The sequence below is a fragment of the Hippocampus comes genome, unplaced genomic scaffold, assembly GCF_001891065.2.
Source record: "Hippocampus comes isolate QL1 unplaced genomic scaffold, H_comes_QL1_v1.1 scaffold71, whole genome shotgun sequence".
Lineage (NCBI taxonomy): Eukaryota > Metazoa > Chordata > Actinopteri > Syngnathiformes > Syngnathidae > Hippocampus > Hippocampus comes.
Genome location: NW_017805932.1, coordinates 563,258 through 587,452, shown reverse-complemented (window position 1 = coordinate 587,452; position 24,195 = coordinate 563,258). Strand labels below are relative to the sequence as shown.

General features: G+C 45.9%; 4 protein-coding genes across 8 annotated transcripts in view; 2 read left to right on the top strand and 2 right to left on the bottom strand.

Moving 5' to 3' along the window:
- Positions 1 to 1,112: 1,112 nt before the first annotated feature.
- Positions 1,113 to 4,001, bottom strand: mllt11 (MLLT11 transcription factor 7 cofactor). Its single transcript, XM_019890271.1, has 3 exons — positions 3,844 to 4,001; positions 2,435 to 2,602; positions 1,113 to 1,565 (listed from the first exon to the last, which is right to left on the bottom strand). The coding sequence occupies exons 1-3, from the start codon at positions 3,961 to 3,963 to the stop codon at positions 1,470 to 1,472; spliced, it is 384 nt and encodes a 127-aa protein (XP_019745830.1). The 5' UTR covers positions 3,964 to 4,001; the 3' UTR covers positions 1,113 to 1,469.
- A 443-nt stretch (positions 4,002 to 4,444) lies between these two features.
- cdc42se1 (CDC42 small effector 1) lies at positions 4,445 to 10,201 on the top strand. Its single transcript, XM_019890272.1, has 6 exons — positions 4,445 to 4,665; positions 7,906 to 8,071; positions 8,876 to 8,980; positions 9,069 to 9,140; positions 9,398 to 9,810; positions 9,859 to 10,201. Exons 2-4 carry the CDS (start codon positions 8,018 to 8,020, stop codon positions 9,135 to 9,137), a joined length of 228 nt encoding a protein of 75 aa, XP_019745831.1. The 5' UTR covers positions 4,445 to 4,665; positions 7,906 to 8,017; the 3' UTR covers positions 9,138 to 9,140; positions 9,398 to 9,810; positions 9,859 to 10,201.
- Positions 10,202 to 12,461: 2,260 nt separating this feature from the next.
- On the bottom strand, positions 12,462 to 17,090 carry LOC109528004 (bcl-2/adenovirus E1B 19 kDa-interacting protein 2-like protein). 5 transcript variants are annotated; one of them, XM_019890264.1, is made up of 13 exons: positions 16,946 to 17,090; positions 16,518 to 16,618; positions 16,322 to 16,372; positions 16,215 to 16,253; positions 16,096 to 16,119; positions 15,864 to 15,962; positions 15,161 to 15,313; positions 14,429 to 14,632; positions 14,257 to 14,359; positions 14,002 to 14,133; positions 13,001 to 13,087; positions 12,759 to 12,857; positions 12,462 to 12,672 (listed from the first exon to the last, which is right to left on the bottom strand). In XM_019890264.1, the coding sequence occupies exons 2-13, from the start codon at positions 16,600 to 16,602 to the stop codon at positions 12,648 to 12,650; spliced, it is 1,101 nt and encodes a 366-aa protein (XP_019745823.1). In that variant the 5' UTR covers positions 16,603 to 16,618; positions 16,946 to 17,090; the 3' UTR covers positions 12,462 to 12,647. The 5 variants fall into 5 exon arrangements, with proteins under 5 accessions (XP_019745823.1, XP_019745822.1, XP_019745824.1 ...); XM_019890263.1 differs by lacking the exon at positions 16,946 to 17,090 and adding an exon at positions 16,704 to 16,939; XM_019890265.1 differs by lacking the exon at positions 16,946 to 17,090 and adding an exon at positions 16,704 to 16,939 and having other exon boundaries at positions 16,215 to 16,250.
- Positions 17,091 to 20,428: 3,338 nt separating this feature from the next.
- LOC109527984 (ubiquitin carboxyl-terminal hydrolase MINDY-1-like) overlaps positions 20,429 to 24,195 on the top strand; it is a 4,568-nt gene continuing 801 nt past the window's right edge. Inside the window, exons 1-10 of the mRNA XM_019890232.1 lie at positions 20,429 to 20,536; positions 21,397 to 21,735; positions 22,071 to 22,319; positions 22,405 to 22,565; positions 22,660 to 22,717; positions 22,790 to 22,854; positions 23,039 to 23,197; positions 23,273 to 23,375; positions 23,736 to 23,878; positions 24,092 to 24,188. Coding sequence (XP_019745791.1) covers positions 21,501 to 21,735; positions 22,071 to 22,319; positions 22,405 to 22,565; positions 22,660 to 22,717; positions 22,790 to 22,854; positions 23,039 to 23,197; positions 23,273 to 23,375; positions 23,736 to 23,878; positions 24,092 to 24,188 — 1,270 coding nt within the window. The 5' untranslated portion in view covers positions 20,429 to 20,536; positions 21,397 to 21,500. The remainder of the gene's footprint in view (positions 20,537 to 21,396; positions 21,736 to 22,070; positions 22,320 to 22,404; positions 22,566 to 22,659; positions 22,718 to 22,789; positions 22,855 to 23,038; positions 23,198 to 23,272; positions 23,376 to 23,735; positions 23,879 to 24,091; positions 24,189 to 24,195) is intronic.

The window sequence follows — 24,195 nt, the reverse complement described above, 5'->3', positions numbered from 1 at the left end:
TTTTTTAAAACATATATTGTGGCAGTCATAAGGAGCACACACGATTGACTGTAAACACGTCTTTATTCCACGACTGCCGACAAGTGGATCTATTCTGAACAAGGACAGAATAGTGTCCACCATAATATTTATTAAAAGAAAAATAAATAAAAGTCCGCGAGAGAGAAGCCCGACCCGAACCTGTTTTACTTCCGCATTCCTGTCGTTTTGGTCCGGAGCAGAAATTGCACGTGTGACTGCAAGTGGAGCTGCTTCGACGCTGCGCCGGAGTTGTCAGCTCAGCGGCTTTGCACGTGTGAACGCTCCACAAAATTTGCTCCGGTGTAAAATATATCGCATCAAAATACTTCGGTGCAGCGTCGGAGTAAATCTTGCCGTGTGAACAGGGCTAATGTGGCAAAAAAAAAAAAAAAGCAAGGCTCTTGAAGAGCACTTGCTGCCTACTCGGGCGCCATCTTGGAGAAAAAAAATCTGTGTTGTGTTATATTATTTTGTCATTTATGTTAACTGTTCTGTTGATGGCGGCGCGGGCAGCTGCAGCGGCTCCTCTCTCTCCTGTGGTTGAAAGACATTTGTTGTATGTTGGACATCGAGCACGTTTGGCAAAGTTGACTTGAATTTGAACTCAATCTGGCATCGTTGTTGACGTGGTTGCCATGAAGTACTGTGTATGTTTTTCGAATTGTGTGCAACACGCTGTCATGTTAGGATTACTCTCTGGCATATCATGTGGCTTAAAACTATTAAAAACTTGAATTCAGAAATTCTTTTGCAAGTTTCTTTACACATTCCTGGTCTGTTCACGAGAACTCCCGGCATACTTGTGGACCCTTGAAGGGCTCAATATGAAAGGTATGGTATCTGGAATATTCAGTCGTGCTTACAAGTTTTTCAAGATGTGAGCCGTCATTTGGCTTATTTCTAAGCAATACAAACAGCAAAGCAACACATGTCGGGAGATAACCTAATACCTATGCATATATTCATTCTCTGCGAAGAACAGATAAAAGCATCTTAGCAACTTTGTATGCCTCCACGTAGCTATTGTATATCTGCATTGTTGATGTAATCTTGTTTCATTTGAGGCAGTTGAGAACAGATTGGTCCTGGTCCAATAAAAGGAAATCCATTTAATTGTTGCCGTTGGTACATTCAGAAGGCAAACATGTTTCTCTTGTCCAGTGGCTTCGGTGTGATGCCGGATCAGAGTGAAACACCAAATCGGCAGCAAGAAATAAATACATCAAGACGTCTTAAAATATATTACTATGGAAACTGAGTTTGGACTTTGAAAAATAAATAAAACAATATAATTACAAAGTGATGAGCTAAGCTCTCGACCTCAAAGTGGAAGCTGTCGGTCTGCAGGCTCACACCACAACATGCAGCAACTTAAAGTGACATCACGACAGCTTTCTAACCATGCTTCCTAGGAGGGGGGCGGGGGGGTCAGAGGTTAAGGGCGGGGCTCAGAGCAACAGGTTGAGGTCTGCCAGCAACGCGTCCACATCGGCGATTGGATCCCTCCAGTAGTTGAAGGAAGAAAACTCGCTCAGCTCCTCCTCCTGCACACAATTCATCGTCATTGCAAACACGTGTGACCTTCGACCTCAAATGCAGTGATGTCCGACCAATTATAACATGTTGTGAGAAATCAGGTGCAGTGAGGGAAATGTATTCTTTTCAGGGTGTTGCTGATATTTGGCAGGACAAAAATAGTTCTCTGTTCACAAAGATTACCATCAATTAATGTGCATCCACAGTTACATAAACGGTAGAACGTAAATCTGTTAATGTCTGATCTGGGGGTCTCACAATCAATGGATTAATTCGCAACAACTGAATTGATCATCGAATTAATCCGAGGCTGTCTTTCCATTTGTTGGTGATGCTCGTAGTAGAGAAGCTGGTTTTGTTTTTTTGAAAGTAATATCGTGGTTTGGAGTTTCTGGTGCACAAACGTAAAAGGATAATCCACCTTTGTTGTTCAAAACTGTTGGCAGTTTTTTGCATACGTCACAGGAGAACTGGGACGACCATGTTGCTTTTGGGGTCAGATGGAGTCACAGCGCCATCCAGTGGACAAACAGTGCAAGTCCATCCATCCATTTTCTAATCTGCTTATCCTCACAAGAGTTGGGGGCGTGCTGGAGCCCATCCCAGCCGTCTTCGGGCAGTAGGCGGAGTACACCCTGAACCGGTTGCCAGCCAAGGCACAGACAGACGAACAACCATTAGTGCTCACAATCACGCCTAGGGAACAATTTGGAGTGTTCCATTAACCCATGGCTCGTCTTTTTGGAATGTGAGAGGAAACCGGAGCACCCAGAGAAAAGCCACCGTCATATTTTTCTCATGTCAAATATGTGACTAGGCTCAATAAACATTGGCAACTAACTGCTCTTAGGCCGTGTCTTTAGTCCCGCCCACTCACATGCTGGTCCCGTCCAATCAGGTCGTCACGGGCTTGGTTGCGAGGTCCATCGAGCAAGCCCAGCTCCCGCAGCTCGGAAAGGTCCAGGGCCGGGATGGGTTGCCTCCAGAACAGGAACGAGTCATACTGGCTGCTCGATTTCTCCATCATCGTTAACCTGGAACACAGTCGAGCGGTCGCCAGTAAGATGGGGCCTATCTCACTTTGGGCGAGAGGCCGCATACACCGCGATTGGTCGCTAGCCATTGTGAAGGTACATACTTTATAAATAAAGGACTGGCCTGTTGGTAGTCGATCGTGGGTCGTGTACTTAAAAACAATGGACTGGTCGTCAGTCAATTGCAGGACAAATATAGTGAAATGATGAACTGGTCACCAGTCAGCATCAACGCACATTTAGACAACTGACAGGCACGCACAGACAAAAATTAAATGACCACCAACCAATATCAGGGAAAACCAAGACAAATAATGCGCTTGTTGCCTGTCAATATCAGGGCACATATGCCCAGTTTTATTTATTGATCAATCAATCAACAAAAGGCAACCAAATAATTTAATGGGCTAAGGAACATTTCAGGGGGGTTTCAGCGCCCCTAAAACAGGACTAACGACGCCATTTGCACTTGTATACAAAAAAATGGTCTTCACTCAATAATACGCATATTATTAAAAAAAAAAAAAATTAAAAAAGACTCGTAGCACGGCAATGTCGAGGTGCAGTCCCATTCAATGAAACAATTTATTCATTTCACTCAAGCTAACGCGCTAACATGTTTCTGCAAAGGGAGAGGAAAACACGGACTCCACATAAGACGACTGGAGATGAGATTCAAATTCGGAACCACCAGTCCACCGTTCTGGACTGATTTGTATACCGTGCGCTTTACGTGCGCATTTGTTCATGATTTATTTTAGCTTTACGTCCTCATTTGTTTATGATTTGTTTTATGTGCTTTTTCTCTTCATGCTGTCTTTCTTGTCTCGTCAAAATTGACGCGCAGAAAGAGGTCAGCACTTGCGAGGATGGATTGGACACATTTGTTGACGAGTGGAAAATTGTTCATTGCACTCATCATGGCGATGTGTAATCAATCAATCAACCGACCAATTAGGCTTCTTTCCTGCGGTCGCCATTCGCATCGGATGTTAATTTTAAGGCGTTGGCCAAGATTAAAAAAAAGAAAGAAAAAGACAATTTCTCGAAGATGACAGCAAAAAGCTGAAAATGTCTTGCTCACTTGATTTCGTTTCTCGTGAAATGTCAACGAATAGAACGCGATATTCTTTTTCTTCTTCGTATCAAAACGTTTAACTGTCGCGGATGGAAGCAATGAATGAAACGAGGACATTTGTCATCAGGAGGCCTGAAAGAATCCATCTGCGAGTGAAATAAAACAGAACATCACCTGCGACCAGTGTGCAAATGTTGTCGATTGTTCTTTGTAGTAGGGATGCTTTCCTAAAGATGAAGATGAACGGATGAACAAGAAGGCCGACGCTGCTGACCGCAGGTTGAAAATGAGCATCGATGTGCAACTGAGTCAAGTTCGTGTAGATAAACACGACTACTTCCGGCACAGCACTACAGAAGGGAGCTACATTTCAGGTACACGGCACCTTGAATCAGGCTAATATCACTGGTATTAGTATTTAATGGAGATATTAGTGTAAACATAGTATAACTATGACAAATTGTACTCTTCTGCGTGGTACAATTTACACTGATATTTATTTGTATTGTTTGGTTCCGGTAGATTTCCGGACTGACAAGGTGTGGAAGCTGCGCATGCGCGCCACAGCCGTGTGTCCCGTCATCTAAAGGGCAGACTATCATCCTTGTTCTTTTAATTTTTGTTATTTTTGTTTTGTTTTTCATGGGCTTGAAATGACTTTAATGTGATGAGACGCCTTTGCATTTGTTCACATGAAATGCTGACGTCACTGACGTACTTCTGGGTGGGGTTCCTGCCGCAGGGATGATAAGTAGTCGGCAGGGGGCGACGTCGGGGTCGGACGGCTTTGCGCCGGTGCTCGCTTGGGCGGGAACCGGGAGGCGGGACTTCCTGCTTGGGGGCCGCGCCTCAAGAAGAAAAAAAAAAATCCAAAGAAGAAAAAAGAAAGCCCACTCAAGTAAGAAAGACTCTCGTCTAGCATCGAGTCAGTGCGACAGAGGCACGAGTTGGGCGTGCGATCACTTCAAGTTTTCCGTCTGTTTGTTGGTGAGTCAGGTGAGTTTGTTGCACTTCTTTTTTCTTCTTTAGTTGCTCTTCCTGGAATGTGTCAAAGTTCAGATGAAGGGAGCCGTTCATGATTGACAGCTCGCCGCTGGCAGCTCTCAGATCAGTTTGATTTGTCAAGCAACACATTCAAGCGGCGCTTGGTTAAACGCCAGGAAAATAAATTCAGTGGCAGTTCGAATCGGTTTGTCTAAATTTATAAAAAATTTGCGTTTTCTTGTTCTTTTTTTTTTAATCTGTTGGAAGATTGAAACGAGTTCAAGTCAAGTCAGGACCAGATTAGGGTGAGGGGCGGAGTCACAGTGAGCTAGATCAGTATGCTTGCTCAAGGGTCACATTGAATTGTTGCAAAATGGTTGTCCAATCTTCCTGTCTGGACTTCTGGCAGAAAACCGATGCGTATGTTTGTCGCCTCACTGAAGGATGTGAGTGTGAATGTCGTGTTCGGCTGGCGACCGGTCCGGGGTGTCCCCGGGATCATTAGCAACGGAAATTGAATACATGGGTATCAATAATGAATCAAATGTTTAATTGGAATCCTAAAAGTATGATTGAACATTTTAATCTTGTCATTTATACTTCATTTAATCAGTGTTAACCATTCATAACATATATAAATACGCATTAAATGCATGTACAGAATGGTTTGTTTTAATAATTATCTATCTGATGATTTAATAAGTGCATTTAAGGGCTACAACTAACAAGTATCTTAATAACAGATGTGTTTATTATTTTTAACTAATCAGATTTTTTTTTAAATCATTCCTTTATTCCAAAAACATTGTTTCGAAATCTTGTTTCAAACAGTCCAGAAAATGCACAAACATAACATATCGCTGATGATTCAGTTGCAATGTTTGCCAATGTCTCCAAACACAAAGTTAATGATCGCCAATGTCGTATTTCAAGACAAAACACACAATCAGTCTCCTTTCGTGGAGGAGAATAGAAAGCGGAGAAGATTTACTGTTGATTCATTTGATGATCAATTCATTGTTGTGAGCCTCCTTCGGAAATTAAAGGCTCGCGTTTATGTGGTGGCGGCGGCGGCGAGGACATATGTCGTGGTTTTCGCTCGTTTTTGAGGAAGCGGCTTTGTTTGCTTGTTGTTGTCGTCGTCCGTGCGGTACTGCCTGCGCCTTATTTTCCTTTGTTGACCGTTGCCACGGCGACCCCAGCGTAGTTGTTCATGTTTTGCCACTGTAACTTCTCCTTCCACTGACGCGCTCGGTCGGGAACAGGAAGTGAGTCGGCTGACCTGTCTGACCTTTGACCCCAACCCGTATTTTGTTCTCGTCTCATCAAGTGGGAGCTGAGCGAGTTTTCCTCCTTCAAAGACCCCGGAAAGTCAATCCAGAGATTTGAAATACATGTTTTAACCTTTTTCAGGGACAGCGGTCACTACAGTGGACAGCTTATCATGTTATAAGGTTACAGGTTATCAATTATTGGTGCGAGTTGTGGCCATACAGCGCTTTGAAACTCTTTTTCACCAGCGACACTACGGTGACGCGGCCCGCCAAACATCAACTTGAGCGTCTTTGTTTGTACTAGCAGTTGCGACATACAGTTAGCTAGCTAGCTCTGCCTGTGCCTGCAAAATGATGAAAGCGTTGCTGCTTTAGAGCGCCTCGTTGTGAGAGGTGATGGTAGATTTGGGGGGGGAAGGCTGCACTTTTCCAAATCATATTACTACCCAGATGGCCATTTTGTAATCCGAGTAATATTCTTTGACATAACTACACAATGACATCATCACTCTGTGGCAACACAGAAAGCGACAATCCCGCAAAATGAGTCGGTGACACTGGTCATGGGACACGCGCGCGCGCACACAAGCAAGAAAGGTCATGGGTGTCGCCCCCACCACCCCGACGCCGATCAAATGAGCGCCAAAGATCAATCCGACGTCTGCGGACGTGTTGCTGGTCCCCCGCGGCGTTCGCGGGAACATTCCTGTCGACGAGCGTGAAGCTGCTTGTTGCTCACACATTCCTGCTTTATCATACGCTCCAACCTTCAACCGCAGCGTTCCGGAAAACACCAGCAAAGCGCAAGAGCGGCGGAAAATGGAAGAAGAAACAGCCGCTTGGATGGGGAAAATCGCGCGCGCTCGTCAATTCATTTCACTTTATTTGGGGGGGGGGGGCAAATCCCAGGAATAATATTTCACTGATCAACTGCAAATTTTTATTCAACGATGGCTTTATGTGTCCCTCAATGCATTTTTTGATGCCGATTTCGTGTTGTTTTTAAACTCATTCAGTACCAGCCAATTCTAGACCAAGTCTGAAAAGACGTTTAGAAACGTCTTTGGGAGTGAATGAGTTAAGCTTGACCTTTGTTAGCGTTTGATTTTCATCCACCCCCCCCCCCATCATAAGTTGGTTTCACCCTTTCATGCACCAATAATGATAACCTGATAACATGATAAGCTGTCCACTGTAGTAACCGCTGTCCCTGAAAGGGTTCATTTTGTACACGTGCTTGTTTTTTTTTTTTTTTTTTTTTAACAAACAAAACTGGAAACCATCTTAAAGAGGAGCATAAAATACGCCTCCGATGACTCCAGTAAGCGCATATTGGATACAAATCAAGTCTAAGGAGAAAACGTGCCAGCTGTCCGTCAACACCAAAATCAGACAAAAGCGCCGTCATTGGACCTTGTCACACAAACGTGAAGACGCGCGTATTCACTTGCATCCAAGTTTCATTCAAATCGCGATTGCGTGTGCATGTGCAAACGAAAGCCTTCCTGTGGCAAGTTTGGACCCCACCCAGTGTTTACTCACACACTCCGTGTGTGTTTTTGTCCTCCGACTTGGCAGGAAAACGCGCCAATATTTGCAAGCGCACATAATCCGGCCAGGTGAAAATGTCTTTTACAGACGAGCCCAAAAACGCAAATCGCTCGCGTCCTGCGGCGACAAATAAGAAAGGCAAACATGGGAATGTCATCCATTCCGCGAATGACGTTTTCACCGAGGCCGACTGAGGAATTCATCCAAACGGGCTCCAATCAGAAGCCGTTGGTTGAAAAAAAAAAAAAAAAACAGCAACTGCATAGGTGGCAGTGGCTCTCCTTGCCCACATGCAAGGGCATTACAGTACCTTACTTGTCCTGTTTTTTTCTTTTTTTTTTTTCTGTTTTGTACTTCACTCGAGCTGTATGTGAAACTTGCTAGCCACTTGAATTTTTGCTGACAAGGCATCTTGGGTGTTTTGCAGGTCCAGCGCGGAAACAAGCTCAGCGGTTGTCGGGCAGGCTGGACCATTTTGCCTCCCGCGCGTTCCGGGTTTAGCCGCCGGTTGCACTTCCTGGTCTCGGGCGGTCGTCGGCATGAGCGAATTCTGGCACAAGATGGCTTGTTGCGTCACGGCCAAAGCGCCGCCGGTAAGATGCCGTTTTCCACATCGGCCTCGTTTAGATGAGCTGGAGTCTATCCCATCGGTCGACCAGTCGCACATATAGACAAACAAGACCGGTCACCTGACAAGACCAAGGCTCATGTACGCAAAGTTGCACCTTTCGGGAACGTGGGCGCGAGGGGAAGAACAAACAAAAATCCGATTGAAACCGGCAACCTCACCACTATGCCCAAAACGACGATGATGATGATGCTTATTATTGTGAAAGGGCTCACAGGATGCTGACACCACCAGCGGCCGCTTTTATTTTTAGACTTTTCTCTTTGTTCTATTGTGACACGGGAACAATATACACACACACACACACACACACACACACACACACTGATGAGCTCACTCTCAGGGAAGTTAATGCGAGTTTCCTTTAAGCTGCTGGGTGGGCGGGGAAAGCAAACGTTTTTTGGGGTTGAATACTTCTCACCGGGTATTCAAGCTGTAAATCCCCTTGAAAACTTGCCAAGGGATGGAAAGCAAAATCATCCGTGCTTGATTGAAGATGTAACTGAATTACTTTTTTTTGGGGGGGGGGGTTGTGTTGCGCACCCTGGACTCGTTGCCGGGCACTTGCGCATTCTTGAAATCCAACTCGGGGGCTCCTTGCCGCCGACTGGTTGCTAATGTAACCTGGAGAGGCGTTCGGGAACGTCGGTCGGTTTCCGCACGTGGCTTTGTTGCAAACACAACCTATGATGCGAGGTGACGACTACAGGCACTCAAATGTTATTCGGCATCTGTCGCCGCACGCTCACCCGCGTGCGTGTTTTTCTAGAAGAGGAGGAGGCGGAGGATTGACCGCAGCATGATCGGTGAGCCGACAAACTTCATCCACCTGACCCACATTGGCTCGGGAGAGATGGCCGACGGACGCCAGCCGGTAAGGACCGGCGGCCGACAAACGCACAATCGCTCGCCGATTGTGGTCTCACGTGCGCGTGTGTGTGTTTGTGTGTGTGTGTGCGCAGTCGGGGTCCGTTCAGGAGCAGATGAGGTCGAAATGTCCAAACATGAACGGCAGAAACAGCCTTTTGTAGCCGGTAAAGTTCTTTTTTTCTTCTTCTTTTTCCCGCTCCTCTTTATCAAGCTGTTCTCCATCCTTCCTCTTCTTCAGCTAATTCATTTTTTTTTCTTCCTTCTGCCTCTCCTCTCCTGCTTGACTCGTCTTCTCCGCGTTCGCTTTTTTTCTCCTCTCTCCTTTTTTTGGATTCCTTTCCCTTCTTCTCTTTATTTTCCTAGGTGGCGCTATACTGCGACCCTTTTAAATGGCCGACACGCTCTCTCTCTCTTTTGTCAGGCGTACCACGGCGCTGACTGTCCTCTCGGCGGCGACACGCCCACATTCCGTCCGGCCCCCTTTGGGGTTGTGGGGGAAGGGGGCGCCGTCCCTGTGAGCAAAGCCCGTCGTCAAAGATGCCGAACCTGCGCGGACCTCCAACTTTCAGTCTGACGCGGACCAACTCGGGAGGGGATGAACTTGAGCGAGGACGTCAGCGCTCAAACACACAACTCTACCGGACTCCGTTTGCCACAGTCCCCTTTCTTCAAAAGTCCAACTTTGTGGTTTTGAACATTTCCCAGCATTCCCCGCTCAATCGGCGGTCGCATTTCAAGTTCCCAGGATGCTTTGCGCTCATAGGTCAGTCACGGCTTACGTGACGACATGGCAGTCCGATGCACTGGAGGACGTCCTCTTTCAAAGACTTAGAGGTCATGTGACCACCTCCTTCTCAGTGGACGATTTTTATGTGCTTGCAGGTCACGTGATCGCCACTTGGACGCGAATGCGACGGGACAATTGGCTCCTGTGAGCTTTTTGAGGGATTTTTGTTTTTTTTTTTGGGGGGTGTATCTATTGACAATTTATCTTTATAAAAAGACGTCAGTGCGTCACCACGTTTGCATTTCAAATGAACTTTGACCTCCACAGAAGCTCAGGGTCACCTTCAGATCATGTTGACATGTCCCAAGTGACGTTTTTGCTTACGCAAGGCCGTCCGCACGCACTTGCTTGCTAAGCTAAGCTCCGCCTGCTGGTTATGTAACTGATGAATAAAGAAAGACCCGCGCTTCCTTCCAGCGGTTGCGCTTTTACTTTGAACGAGTTCGGCCGAACGACGCGCGGTCGCCGTCGTGTTTGTGTATGTCTGCGTGTGTGAGCGCGCATTTTTTTCTCTGCATCTGTCTGTGCATGATCTGTGTGTGTGTGAGTGTGTGTGTGTGTGTGTGCGGATGTGTGTTTATGTATAAATTGTGTGTGCATATGCATCTGTGCGTGTATTTTTACACGTCTGCGCGAGTTTCGGTCTGTCTGTGATTGCGTGTTTTTTTTTTCTGCTTCTATGAGTGTGTGTCTATGTGTGTGCGCGCGCACACGCTTTATTAGTAACAGCTGGGCACAAAGCAAAGCTGCTGTAATGATGTGTGCGCGATGCGTCTGGGGGTGACATAAGAGAACATGATGAAACTTGAAAGAGGGTTCAAGGTCAGATTAGGGGACGAGTTCCAGAAGGAAACGTAACATCATCTGATGCCATGAAAATCTGTGTGTGTGTGTGTGTGTGTGTGTGTGTGTGTGTGTGTGTGTGTGTGTGTGTGTGTGTGTGTGTTGTCATGGAGACAGGCGTAGGAAATAGTCTGTAGAAATGGTGCTTGCTTACAGTACACGATGACATCATGAAAGTATGTTTTAGTGGTTGGGCTTGTTTTAACCCTTTCCTGCACCCTGTAGCCTGATCGCATGATAAGCTGTCCACTGTAGTAATCGCCGTCCGTCCCTGAGAGGTTTAAAAACTAAAAGGAAAGACTGGCCTCGAGGTGAACATATCCTGACAGTCGTGAGGTTCCTGGCTTGGAATCTTAGCCTTCCGATTAGCATTTAGCATGTTGTCCCTGTTATTGCATCTTTTTGAAATTATTATTATTTTTTTAACTCCCACAATTCTAAAATGAGTTAGCTTAGCATCTGAGCTTCCTTTAAGCCAAAGAAAATGCGAGTGGACAGGCGCGTTAGTCTCGTCTGGTGACTGCTCCGTCGCGCCATCATGACCAACACAAACGAACCTCTGAGGAAGTAGGTCAAAGGGTTTATCAACGAGCAGATCAAAGGTCTGTGTAATATTGTCCACCGCGGTGACATGCACACCGAGAGCAAAATCGGCGACAAATTGAAGCCACGATGACATGATGCGCTGTAATGCAGTGATTCTTCTGCGTACCACTAGTGGGCGCCCACTTACTACACATTGTCAAACGGGCTCCTAGCGCAGCAGCGAGCTAACGAGAAAAACAAGTTTGGCTGTGTCCAAATTCATCGGCCGGGTCCCTGCGAAGGCTGCATTTTCCCGCCACATGACGTCACTTCCGGCCAACTCGACCACGCGTGCTTTCCAAATTCCAGGAAGACAATCGGCAGGCTGGGTCTTCCGAATCCCTTTAAATGCTCCTCCATGGACTGCATAAAGCGTGGCCAATTTGGACAGACTAAATGTGAATTTGAACACCACGTGCGGTCAAGTCGCACCGGAAGTGACGTCGTGTGGGCACACCAAAAAAAAGCCTTCAAGGATCCAGCCTGTGAATTTGGACACAGCCATCGTGTTCTGTGTTCCTGTTTATGGGCTTTCCTCAGCAGACCTCACTTCCTTCCTGCACGCCTGCCTTCCCTCCTCCTTCCCGACTACACACACTCGCGCACACACACACACACACCCACCCAACACGCACACACACACACACACACACACAGAGTGAGGTTTTCCTGTGCCCTGAATGGCTGCAGTGTTTCCTGTCCTGTCATAAACATGAGGAAGGTGTTAGCAACTCCATTCACTTACACAATGAACAACTTGAAACATTCTATTAAAAATGAAGGAAACATTCTTTCTTTGCACTTAGTCCAAAAAAAAAAAATACAAATAAAATAAAAATTCACACACCAACATGATAACGGTGGCCATCATTCGTAAAACGCTGGCTTGCAACGCCCTAAAATCGGTGACTTAAAATGCTTTTATACAAATATAAATGTATTTAGGGGGTTGCAATCTGGGTTTTAGGCTGCAAAGTCCAGTACCGATTATCCATGAGTGAAACTGGCCGATACCGATTTAGATACTGATCACATGAATCAGAAAGAATTATTCCGATCACTCACAAATCACATCAAACCTCCACACAGCGGCATTTTTGCTCGATTTGCGGCGCAAGTACGACCCGCGCGTCACCGTTTTTGTGACTTGCAATAAAACATGCCCATCACATACATACTTTTCCATGAAAAATCGGAGCACCAGTGTGTGTTATATATGTGTGTGTGTGTGTGATGGTAGGTATAAACCAACGTTATATATATATATATATATATATATATATATATATATATATAATACAGAAGTATTTGTAGAAAATTATTCAAATTTATGTAGAAGAATATTACTCCGATTCAAAAATTCTGAAGTGAACCTTAAGTACATATGTTTAGGACGCTGGTGACCAGACCGCTGAGCCAGCGTCACGGCCGCGCCGAAATCGCACCGGCGACGTGTTCATCTGGACAGGTTGTTGTCGTACCTGCAGGGGAGGAAAAACATCAATCGGCATCATCGTCTTCGTCCTCTTCCTGGTCCTCCTGCCACGGCACCGAGCGACCCACTCACATGGTGACGCATTCGGGGATCTGCATGTGCTGAGTGGGCAGCAGAGCTGAAAGTTCCCGAAGGCTGCCGACGAACTGCAGCTTCCTGCTGAACTTTGAGCTGCGTGAAGGAGAAGGAGAAAGAGAAAGTCAGGGTTTGCCTCCTTCCGTGGAACCTTCTGACGTCAGCGAGAAGGGTTCACGCCGTCTATGTTTCCACGTCTACGTGTGTTGGCGGCGGCGCGACGATGGCGAGGAGCTGACCTGATAAAGGGTTTGATGATGGTGATGAGCGTTTTGATGGCCCAAGTGGGATGAACCACGAACATGCCTTTCAGATTCTTCCTCAGCCTACACACACACACACACACACAGACACACACATAGTACATAAGGCAAGCTCGCCTCCTTTGCAAATTTTTCACATTAGCAAGGCAACAGGCAACTACATTTGGAATCACCCATCAATGACTACCTGAATTTATTCTTTAGATAGCTGTTTGACAAATCAGTAAAATGAAAATAGTTTTCTTACACAATTTGGTCGCTGTTAATGACGTCATTGCCTCTTCCAGATTCAATGACAACAAAATGGTCGACTCACTTCATCGGCCGCACTATCTGGTTTGTGACGTTTCAACGCGTTAAACGTCACTTTAATGCCCCCTGCTGGACAACGCGAAGTGGTGCAGGCAAGGGAGATGAACGGATGAGTGGCGTGTGCGTGTTTAACTGTGTGTATGTTTTTGAAGTTGGTTCTGCATTGTGTATTTTTGTCCATATACATTTGTGTGGGTGTGTGTGTGTGTGTTGGTTGTTTGTTTTTTTTTTTTTGTTTTTTGGCCCGTTTTTTTTGTCTTTCTGTGTGTGCGTGCTGACCTCCATGCGATGGTGTGGTAACATTCCTTGAGCCAACCGATCCCTGGCAGGTTGTCCTTATGACCGCCGGCGCAAAGAAAAACAATCACGTAGTTTTCACGGACCATCAGCTCCAACGTGCCTACCAAGTATCTGAAACACACACACACACACACACACCCACGGACTTGAATCAAGTAAAGTGGTGTGCGCGTGTGCGGCTGCGCACGTGCGACTGACCTGAAGAGGTTGTCCATCACATAGTGATAATTTTCCAGTGAGTTCTCAGGCAGGTAACAAGAGGAAAACACGATGATGTCATTCATGCCGTCGCCATAGTAACCTGAAGAGACAGGTGAGACGTTTTTTGGCCCGTTTTTTTTGTCTTTCTGTGTGTGCGTGCTGACCTCCATGCGATGGTGTGGTAACATTCCTTGAGCCAACCGATCCCTGGCAGGTTGTCCTTATGACCGCCGGCGCAAAGAAAAACAATCACGTAGTTTTCACGGACCATCAGCTCCAACGTGCCTACCAAGTATCTGAAACACACACACACACACACACACACACACACACACACACACACACACACACACACACACCCACGGACTTGAATCAAGTAAAGTGGTGTGCGCGTGTGCGGCTGCGCACGTGCGACTGACCTGAAGAGGTTGTCCATCACATAGTGATAATTTTCCAGTGAGTTCTCAGGCAGGTAACAAGAGGAAAACACGATGATGTCATTCATGCCGTCGCCATAGTAACCTGAAGAGACAGGTGAGACGTTACGTTTAGGGATATCATGGGCATGTGTGCGCGTGCGGGTGCGCGTACCCCCGTGTGATAAAACCCGGAGGAAAGGTTCCAGCACGCTCATGTTGACGCGTCCGTCGTGCGGCGCGGTTCCGGCGGAGAACGAGCGCCACCTGGTGCCCTGGCTGTCTACCACATCGTCGCGCTCCAGCGCTCCCAGACCAGAAGGCTCCGCCTCCATCCCTGACCCGGAGCTGGACGCCGGGCCACGCCCGCCTGAGTCATCTGCACTCAAGAAATCGTCATCACATTTAATAAATTGTATCGATGGAAAAAAAAAACTGTATTCTCATAATCGTAGAAGTTTTCTTGTTTCTCCCCAAAGAATTTTTCTTTTTTAATTTTTTTTTTTTTTAATTCTCGTTTAAAAATACAATACTGCAACTTTACCAAAATACAATGTTGGTAAAGTTGCACACATTTTTCCCTGGAAAAATAAGAGAATTGATCTTAAAATAGGTAAACATGGTCCCCCCCAAAAAACTTGTCTCATATTTTGACTTTCTGATGAAAAATACCAAATATTAAAAAACTATTATCTAAAAAAATGATAGCAAGCTCTCGTTGGTTGTCCTTTGCATGAGGCAACATTGAAAAATTAATTTGGAAAACTAAAAATGGCTAACAGGAAAGTAGTAATGTGCATTATTCTAGTTGCAACGCAGCAAAATACACGCCAGCGTCCTGTTACTTGCGTTGCCTTTTTCGGATCGTCGATATCATCAACCATATCATGAATCGGCGTCCTCTCACCATCCAGGTCGAGGTCATCGATGGGGAAGCGAAGGGACTCGCTGTCCGAGGGCGTCTCCATAGCGTCGAGGTCGAAGTCCGGACCGCCGTCGTCCTCCTCACCGAGAGACGGCGACAGGAACGCCGAGTGGAAGTCGCCTGACTCGCTGCGACCTGAACGACGTCGATACCACCACCCAGCAAGATCTCAGCGAGAGCTAATGCACACTTGCCAAAGAAGAAATGTGCTCCCTTGTACAATGCCAATGCTAATTTCCATTAGCCAGTATTAACATTAGCATTTAGCTAGCAAACTTTTTGTCAAATGAAATCACGCGTTTTGGTTGAACATTTTAGTGACGAATATTTTGGAAGCTGGTTTTGTCTGATTTGTCTTTTCAAATGATATCTTTCGCAACAGCTATCCTAGGAAATTACTGTGTCCCATAACGAGGAATTATTTTTAAAACAGGCCGACGGGTTAATCACGTCAGTGACCCCTGATTTAGCCAATTAGCAACCATGTAAGGAGAAGCATACCAGAATAACAATGCTCATTTTTAGTAGCCCATCTATGGTGTTTGGCATTATATGTTAGCATTAAGCTAAGTTGGGTTGAAGAGTTTGACATTTAAATATTGTGTAAATTTGTTTTGTATGATTGACTAAAATGATTTGTTGTGTTGTTTTTTTGTGGTTGTTGTTTTGTTTGTGTCATTCTGACCTAAAGAGACGCTGAGGACCGGCGCCACCAGAACCTTCCTCATGCTCTTCTTTCCTCCTTCCCCACAACACGGCGACAGCGCCAGAGTGACCGGACGCTCTGTGGACAGGAAGTGATGTCACGTACCTTTCACGAAAGTCACCTCTGCCAACGGATTTATGCTTTGCTCGTTAGCATTAGGCTAGTGGAAGGCTATGCCAATAGGAAAACATTGATCAGTCGTTGACTTTACCTGCTGCCACACTTGCAGATCCCTCTGATGACGACGACGCGACCATCATGTCAATCGTGACGACAAAGGAAAAGAAGATGAGTGACGTGTTGTTTCGTCATCGCACTCTTCTTCCTCACCTGCGTGGTCTTTCTCATTTTCCAGCTCACCCTCCTCTTCTTCGCGAAAAAACGACAATGAGGTCACGGGGTCAAAACCGCTTATGTGTGCGCACGCGCGTTCTCACCTGCCAAAGCAGTGTCTGCTGTTGCCGTGGCGACGCTAAATTCTTGGGAGTCTGACAAATGTGGCACACACAGACACAACTTTGATCGGGAAACAATTACACTGTTCGTTTTTTTTAGGTGCAGTGCATCAAATATGACAACAGTATGCATGCGTGAGCGTACGACATCAAGCGCATGCGTCATTGGACCGTGTACCTAATGAAGTGACCAGGGAGGAAGAGGAGAATGTCACATGACCCGCAGCTTCACTGGGCCTTGAAGTTGTCGTCACAGCAGACATGCTGTCTCACTGGAACCTTAAAACGCACACACACGCAAACACGCACACGCACACGTAAATGCACACTCAGACACACAAACATTGGTAACCTCTGTACTCACTCAGATGTGTCGAGTCTTTGAGAACATTAAATGCAAAAGAAAAAAGTGCGAAGAACCCGAAGTAATCACAATAACAGAGAGGCCAACAAACACACACAAAGAAACACACATTCGCAAGAAGTCACACTTAAACACGCACGCCAATGTAAGTACTAATAAGTAACAGCGAGGGAATAATAATAATAATATTCACGAAGGAGCTGCTCTTTAGTCGTCAGTCATACGGGAAAGTATGGACTCACCTGATGACATCATCACTGCGTGGACTCTGACACCTCACCTGTGTGGGAGGGGCCAGCTGGATGCTAGCGTGTGTGTGTGTGTGTGTGTGTGTGTGTGTGTGTGTGTGTGTGTGTGTGTGTGTGTGCCCTCACCGGCTCCGTGTGTGTGTGTCCGTGTGTGTGTGTGTGTGTGTGTGTCCGTGTGAGCGTGTGTCTTTGCCCTGAAGGACTCAAAAACGTTGGACGGGCGCAAACACGTCTGAGGAGCAGGAAGTAGAAGAAAGGGGAAGTCGGGTCAAGACGGGAAGTCACGACGACAGCGGATCAGGTTTCCACTACCTCGTCCAATCAGAGAGCTTTGTCTGCTCTCCTGTTGCGTGTTGGCTGACATGACCGCCGAGCTCAGTGGAAAAAGTCAAAAGCATTTTTTTTTAATATATTTAATCAATTAAGTGAATGTTTGTCACCCAGCACATATTTGTAAAATATTATCTGATAAAAAAAAAAAAAATCACAAAAATAAGCTAACATAACAAAGGTCAGGTTGAAGCTAATATTAGAGGCAGGCAATGCTGAAAGTAACTACATTTGGAACATAACACCGGAAGCTTAAGTTGGAGGCCTTGTCAGAAGCTAATGTTCAAGCTAACTTTGAAAACTACTGATAGCACTCATGTTGGAAGCTAATGTTCAAGCTAACTTTGAAAACTAACGATGGGACTAATGTCGGAAGCTAATGTTCAAGCTAACCTTGAAAACTAATGATGGCACTAATGTTGGCACTAACGTCCGAAGTTAACGTTGGTCTGTTGCTCTTACTCAGCTCTTACAAGACAAGTTACAGGTAGCATTCGAAGTCGGGGTACACATCTCTCCAATAAAAGACGATTCGATAGGTATCTCGTTTGGCTTGGTACCGATTCAGATTTCCAAAATGGATTTGATCCGATTCCCAAGGACCCGATTCGAATCATGATTTTTGATTCACTTAAGGCTTTCATGCAGTACCAATTTTACTTTCATATGGAAGACATTTTCAGGAGATCCAGTGCTGCAAATAGTTGAGTTTCTTGCTAGCTAACTTGTTGCATTAGTAAAAATATGAATATTTACATTCAGAATTGAACCCAGTGCAGTTACATTAATCATGTATATTCTAACCACAGGCCAGGCTGTGTAAATCAAGTGGCAAAAATGCAGTGTAAACTCATGACATAAAAGGATCTGTAGCACCCTTCGTGGTGCTCAAAACCCAAAGCTAATGACACTTTAGAGTCATCTAGTTTCAAAGAGTTGGATACCCTTAACAGCGTTGTGAGAAGTTAAACAGCATGAATGTACTGCCTTCACAACACAATATGACAAACAAACAAGATATATGAAAAGGAAACTAATGTCGAGCTCTCCTATAAATAGCTAAAAATAGAAAAACATTGTCCCTCGTGCAAAATGTATGCCTGGACACTGTTTCGATTCAAGTCAAGTCAAGTCAAGTACAACTTTATTGTCAAATGTGCTGTGTGTGAAATTTCTTCCCTCTCAAAACAACATGCAACAAGAGGAGCTGCTGCGGGTGCCCGCGCCGCCATCAAAAGAAAAGTTAACAAAAAACGATTGTTCTGCTACTGGGAATGTTTTCTGCATCAATGACGAGAATAAATGTGAAGTTTGACATCCTCAAAAAAAATTATTTTCAAATTATTTTTCACATCGTTTTTCATACGGGCAGATTACTTTGTACGACCACGACGGTCACCGGACGACTCTCTTTGACCATGTATTAGATATGCGCCACCAAGTGGCCGAATGATGTGCTACCTCTAAATTGGTACTACTGTATTTACGGGTTGAGGATTTTTCTGTCCTCTGACTGGTTGGTCAGAGCAAAAATTGCATCTCTGGTCAGTATGGTGTGATTCATTCATTTAATTTAAAAGTTTTTATTGATGCAATGCAACAGTTTCTCTTCAGATAGCTTTGCTGGACTGGGACAGCATTTTGCATCATCCACTGATCCTGTTCCTTTAAATGTATCGACAATTCTACCAAATGCAGTGCATTGTGGAAAACAAATTTTTCACTCCTCCTCTGGGATCGAGTACATGTTGGACGAGTAATACAAGTTCTTCAGTGTTGAAAACATGTTGGGGTTGAAACCTCAAACACATATTGTGATACTGCACACTGTTCATGAACAGTGTTTGATCTCGCAAGTGACTTTACGGTGTATAGACTTTATTACGCCCGATCATAGTCATTCAAAGACTGTACATACGTGTAAATATAGACACTCATGTTGACATACGGAGTACATATACCCAATATGATATTTAATGACTGCTTATGCACTTGTGGTTATGTGCAATCTGCATTTGATTGAGATGTGTTTTTATAAAGTGGAATGTAGTCTGAACAGGTCAGGTTCTAGTCACTCTGCACAGAGACTTTGTTCCATATTCGCTAACATTTCCTCTTATTCCACGACTACAAAGTGGTCAGTATATTCGGTCGGTAGAAATTCATTGCGTCACATAATTGGGACAGTTGGTGCAATCGCGACATAATTTACACGTTCGAAATTCAGAAATATTAGATTAACAAAATGATGGGGGGCAACATATTCAGTAACTACGCGAGCAGTCGTTTTTTTTTTTTTTTTGCTCACACGTCAATCAAATGTGCCCGTGGGTGTGTATTTTAAAATCCGTCACGTGTTATGGCGGTGGCGGAGTTGTGACAGACCAATTTACGACAGCTTGTAGCCTTGCGCAGGCGCAAAGGGATCATAGGTTCCTAAAACAATTCCGAAAAACATAGCGTGAAGTGCTCGGTACGCACGCAAGCAACCGTTATGCTCCAATGCCGGTCAAATACGTCTGTGTGGAATTGTTTTCATTGTTGGGGAAGGCATTAACAGAAACGACAGCAACTGCGTCGTTGGGATACTCACTGAAAGGCCACTTCCGGTAGATCATTTCACAACACTTTCAAATGACTTGTCTTTTCGTGGATGGTAATATTTTGCAATGAATCCACCTTGAATTAAAAAAAATACAATTTATATAACATTTGTGTCACTTTCTCTACGCAACAAAGCGTCAAAAGCCAAGCTCCGCCCACTGAGCAACTCTCAACAAAGTAACGTTTCAGCAACGTGAGGTCGTCCAAAAGGTAACACATCTCCACTTATTGCAGTATCATGTGTGTATTTGTAACAGAGGCAATGGTAAGAGGTCAAAAGAAGTTCAAATTGTGACAGCTTACACGCACACCATTTCCTACGTTGTCAACACAGATTTCATATTGCTTTCACGGGAAAAAAAGAGTTTTTTTTTTGCCAAGAGCTCGCTAACCAGTCGGGCTAGCAACTCGTCAAATGGAAAGCCAAAGCTGCATTTATTTGTCCGCAAACAAGCGAACGAGTTAGGCTGGCGAAGGCCTCTGACGTCGAGGTTCGTGATTATGAGCCTCATGACGGTGGTGGGCGTGGCTAATAAGGTAAACAGGCGGCGTGACGTGGGAGTTAGCATGTGCCGCTAAGCTAGCTATGCTGACGAGTGGAAATCGGATTCTTGTTCAACATCGCGTCAGTTTCGGGTCGCCTGAGAGCCTGTGAGTACAGAGTCCACAGTCGTACAGAGTACATCGTACACATGAATTGATCGCCGGCAAAAACGATCATAGACTTTGTTTCGTCAATGTCAGACAGGGGTATCTTAAACAACAACAACAGCACTCCCCAACTCTTTGTATAAAGTGGGCGGGACCTTTTTAGGTGCGTGTGCTGCGTGCATAATGGCGAAATACAGTACAGGGACAGGTTTCGCAAGTTATCATCAAATCATTATACTTTAAACACTGTATTTAAGAGCAGTCGCTTACAATCATACATGTACTTTTCGGGGGGGGGCGGCAGGGGCAGTGCCGTTTTTGATGAACGGTTGGACATGCTGCGTTACTGTAGCTAAATGTTTTGACAAATTCCAAATTTAGTGATGTAGTTCCTGTGTAGCCATGTTGGAGTAAGCGGTGGATGCGCTTTGAACTACGGACACCACAAGAACAAAAATAGTCATTCGAAATAAATGTACTCAAAAGAATTTATCAAATCGATTCGTTACATGCGACGGAAGGATGCGACCGTCACATCTTCAGTGAGCATTTAGTGTACCTCTTCAGAACCCATCTTTCAAACGTCATTTATAAAGCGCTTTGCATGCAATAAAATGTAACTCCCAACTGCTTTACATCATCTCGTTTGGATCCTTCTATAGCAAAAGAGAAAGCGATGACTGACACTTTGATGTTTTTTATCTTGAGCTATCTTTTCTTACCCTGGAATCCCAATTTCTTCATAGGGATGATTCTAAAGCTACAATTAAGTATTTTGTGTGAATGTTATGCTCCAAATGAATTTTCACCCATGTTGTGTGTGTGTGGGCTTACGTAGACTGCGTTTTCCTCCTCTTCAGACCATGTCGGTTCTGGGAGTGATTGACAGCGACTCGTGAAGACGCCATGTGCTGAGTCAGCCTTTGGACCGAGGCCCCATCTGCATCATCACCACAACAGCAACATGTCCGCCTCAAATCAGGCATCAAGCGAGGACACGTCATGTCCTCCGACAGACACCGCCAAGGAGTGTCTGGGAAACACGGCGACAGTGAGGACAGAGGCCATGGGGCAGCTGACAAGCGACCAGAATGACAGACCTCCGGCCGATCAGGAGGATGGAGCGGAGCCAACGCTGTCAGAAAATGGACCAACCCGTGATGACGCTGGAGAAGACCTGCCAGGGGTCGTGGTCACGGGTGAGCTCCACTTGTTTCCATGGTTACGCCTTGCGTGGCTGTCAATCCCGTTGACTCATGTTTTGAGTCATGTTTCAGTCACATTCAGGCACGTTGTACGTTTTGATCACATTTCAGTCACATTTACATGACGTGTCAGTCATGTTTTTTAAATAGTGCTCCAGCCAACTTTCAGTCATGTTTTAGTCACAAAAGATGGCCGTATCTTTCAGTCGGGTTTGTATTGTGTTAGCCAGGTTTTGTTACGTCTGAGACATTTTTTAGTCTTTCATCATTCTGCCAAATTCTTAATCCCTTTCAGTCACGTTTGCGCATGGTGTGTGCCGTGGCTGCAGGTGCCGGGCCGGAGGCTGTGGAGAGTTTGTCCGTGGCGACGGCAGACAGCTCAGACGAGCTGCGAGAGTCCAGCGACTCTGCATCCTTCTCCCTTCCCAGTCTGGATCTCTCTGAGGGGATGCCGGCGGCGGCGGCAGGTAGCTTGCAGGAGCCGGATGACGTTTTGTCATCGTCTTACTCTGCGTTGGGGGTGGAGGGATGCTCGCCGGCCAATGAGGTGGCGAGTCTGAAGGACGACGAGGTGGCAGGTGAAGATCAACTTGCTTGCGACAATTATGACAAAGACACGCCAGGACAGTCAAGTTGTGACTATAATTGCTCTACTGTCCGAAGGAGGCGCTGCTCCCGCCGAAGCTGCGGCAGGCACATCGGCGGCTTACTACCTGGTCAAGTGGATCACCTGGAAAAAGAAGAAGACCCCCATTATCACTCAAAGTGACAACGGACCCTGCCCCCTGCTGGCCATCATGAACATACTCTTCCTTCGCTGGAAGGTACCAAGCACATTTTCTGTACACACCCCAAAACAATGCATATGCGCCTTTCACACGTGTGTGTGTGTGTGTGTGTGTGTGTCTGCGCGGCTAGGCAAAGCTCCCCGCTCAGACTGAAGTTGTCACCACAGAGGACCTGATGGCTCACCTGGGTAAGCTGCTTCGGTATGATGTCATGATGACATCCTCATCACCTCCATGACATCAGCTGTGTTCGTGTGCAGGTGAGTGTGTGCTGTCAGTTACACCCAGGCAAAAGACGGACGGGATGGAGCTCAATTTTCAACAGGTACGCACAGCCGTACTCACACAATCCAGATCATCACTTGCTAACGTGGCTTGCTAGCGTGGCTAAAACCCGAGTCAAACCTGACTAAAAACGTGACTTAAGTTTGAAAAGTATGAGTAAAACATGTCTAAATGTACAGAACGTATCGCTAAAATGCAACGACAACATGTCTGAAACATTTTAGAACATGAGCGACGCCATGGCGGTGCTGCCCAAACTGTCGACGGGGCTCGACGTGAACGTTCGCTTCTCGGCCGTCACCGACTTTGAGTACACGCCCGAGTGCATCGTCTTTGACTTGCTGGACATCCCGCTCTACCACGGATGGCTGGTGGACCCCCAGGTGTCACCCCCGCCAACCCCTTTCAGTCATCTTCACGAGACACACTGTTGACTCTTGTCACATGTGCGTGCGCAGAGTCCCGAGATGGTGGCCGCTGTCGGCAAGCTGAGTTACAACCAACTGGTGGAGAAGATCATCGACTACAAACACTCGGCCGACAGCACACAAGTCGCCGAAGGTAACGTGCACACACCCAGCATGAAGCAAATTTAGGAGAATAAATTTGATTTCAGACAGGCCTACACAGGGACATTTAAAAACACAACTGAAAAAAAATATTTGTAGGTTCAAAACAAAAGCACTCCCATAATAACATTGCGCTGTATATATATGAAATAAACAATCGGACTTGAATTTGGAGTGAGCTTGATCCAAATTTGGATAATGATGCCATTTTACATGCACGCAGACGCACAGACCTTTTAGCACCCACCTGTCCACACACAAACAGGAAGCTGCTCCAAAAAACAGTGTTGAAGTTGTGCCTCGTGAGCCCTTTTGAGTGGTGTTTGAGAAACATTCGAGTCACGTGGTGCAGGTCTGGTGGCCGAGCACTTCCTGGAGACGACGGCCACTCAGCTGTCCTATCACGGCCTGTGCGAGCTCAACGCCGCTGCCAAAGAGGGGGAAATGTGCGTCTTCTTCAGGAACAACCACTTCAGTACCATGATCAAACACAAGGTGGCGCCACACGAGCACACACGCTCACCTTCCACGCACACGCAGTCGTTTTTTGGCGTACACGAAACGTCAGACATGTTTGAGTCACGTGCTGTTTGTCAAACATGCTTGAGTCACGCCCAAGCCCCTCTCCCAATAGGCTTCAATCATATTTCAGTTGACTCATGTCTCCATTGTCATGTCTGCGGCGTTTGACGGTGATTTTTGTCTCAGGGGCACTTGTACTTGCTGGTGACGGACCAGGGCTTCCTCCGCGAGGAGGGCCTGGTGTGGGAGTCTCTGCACAACGTGGAAGGAGATGGGAACTTTTGCGACTC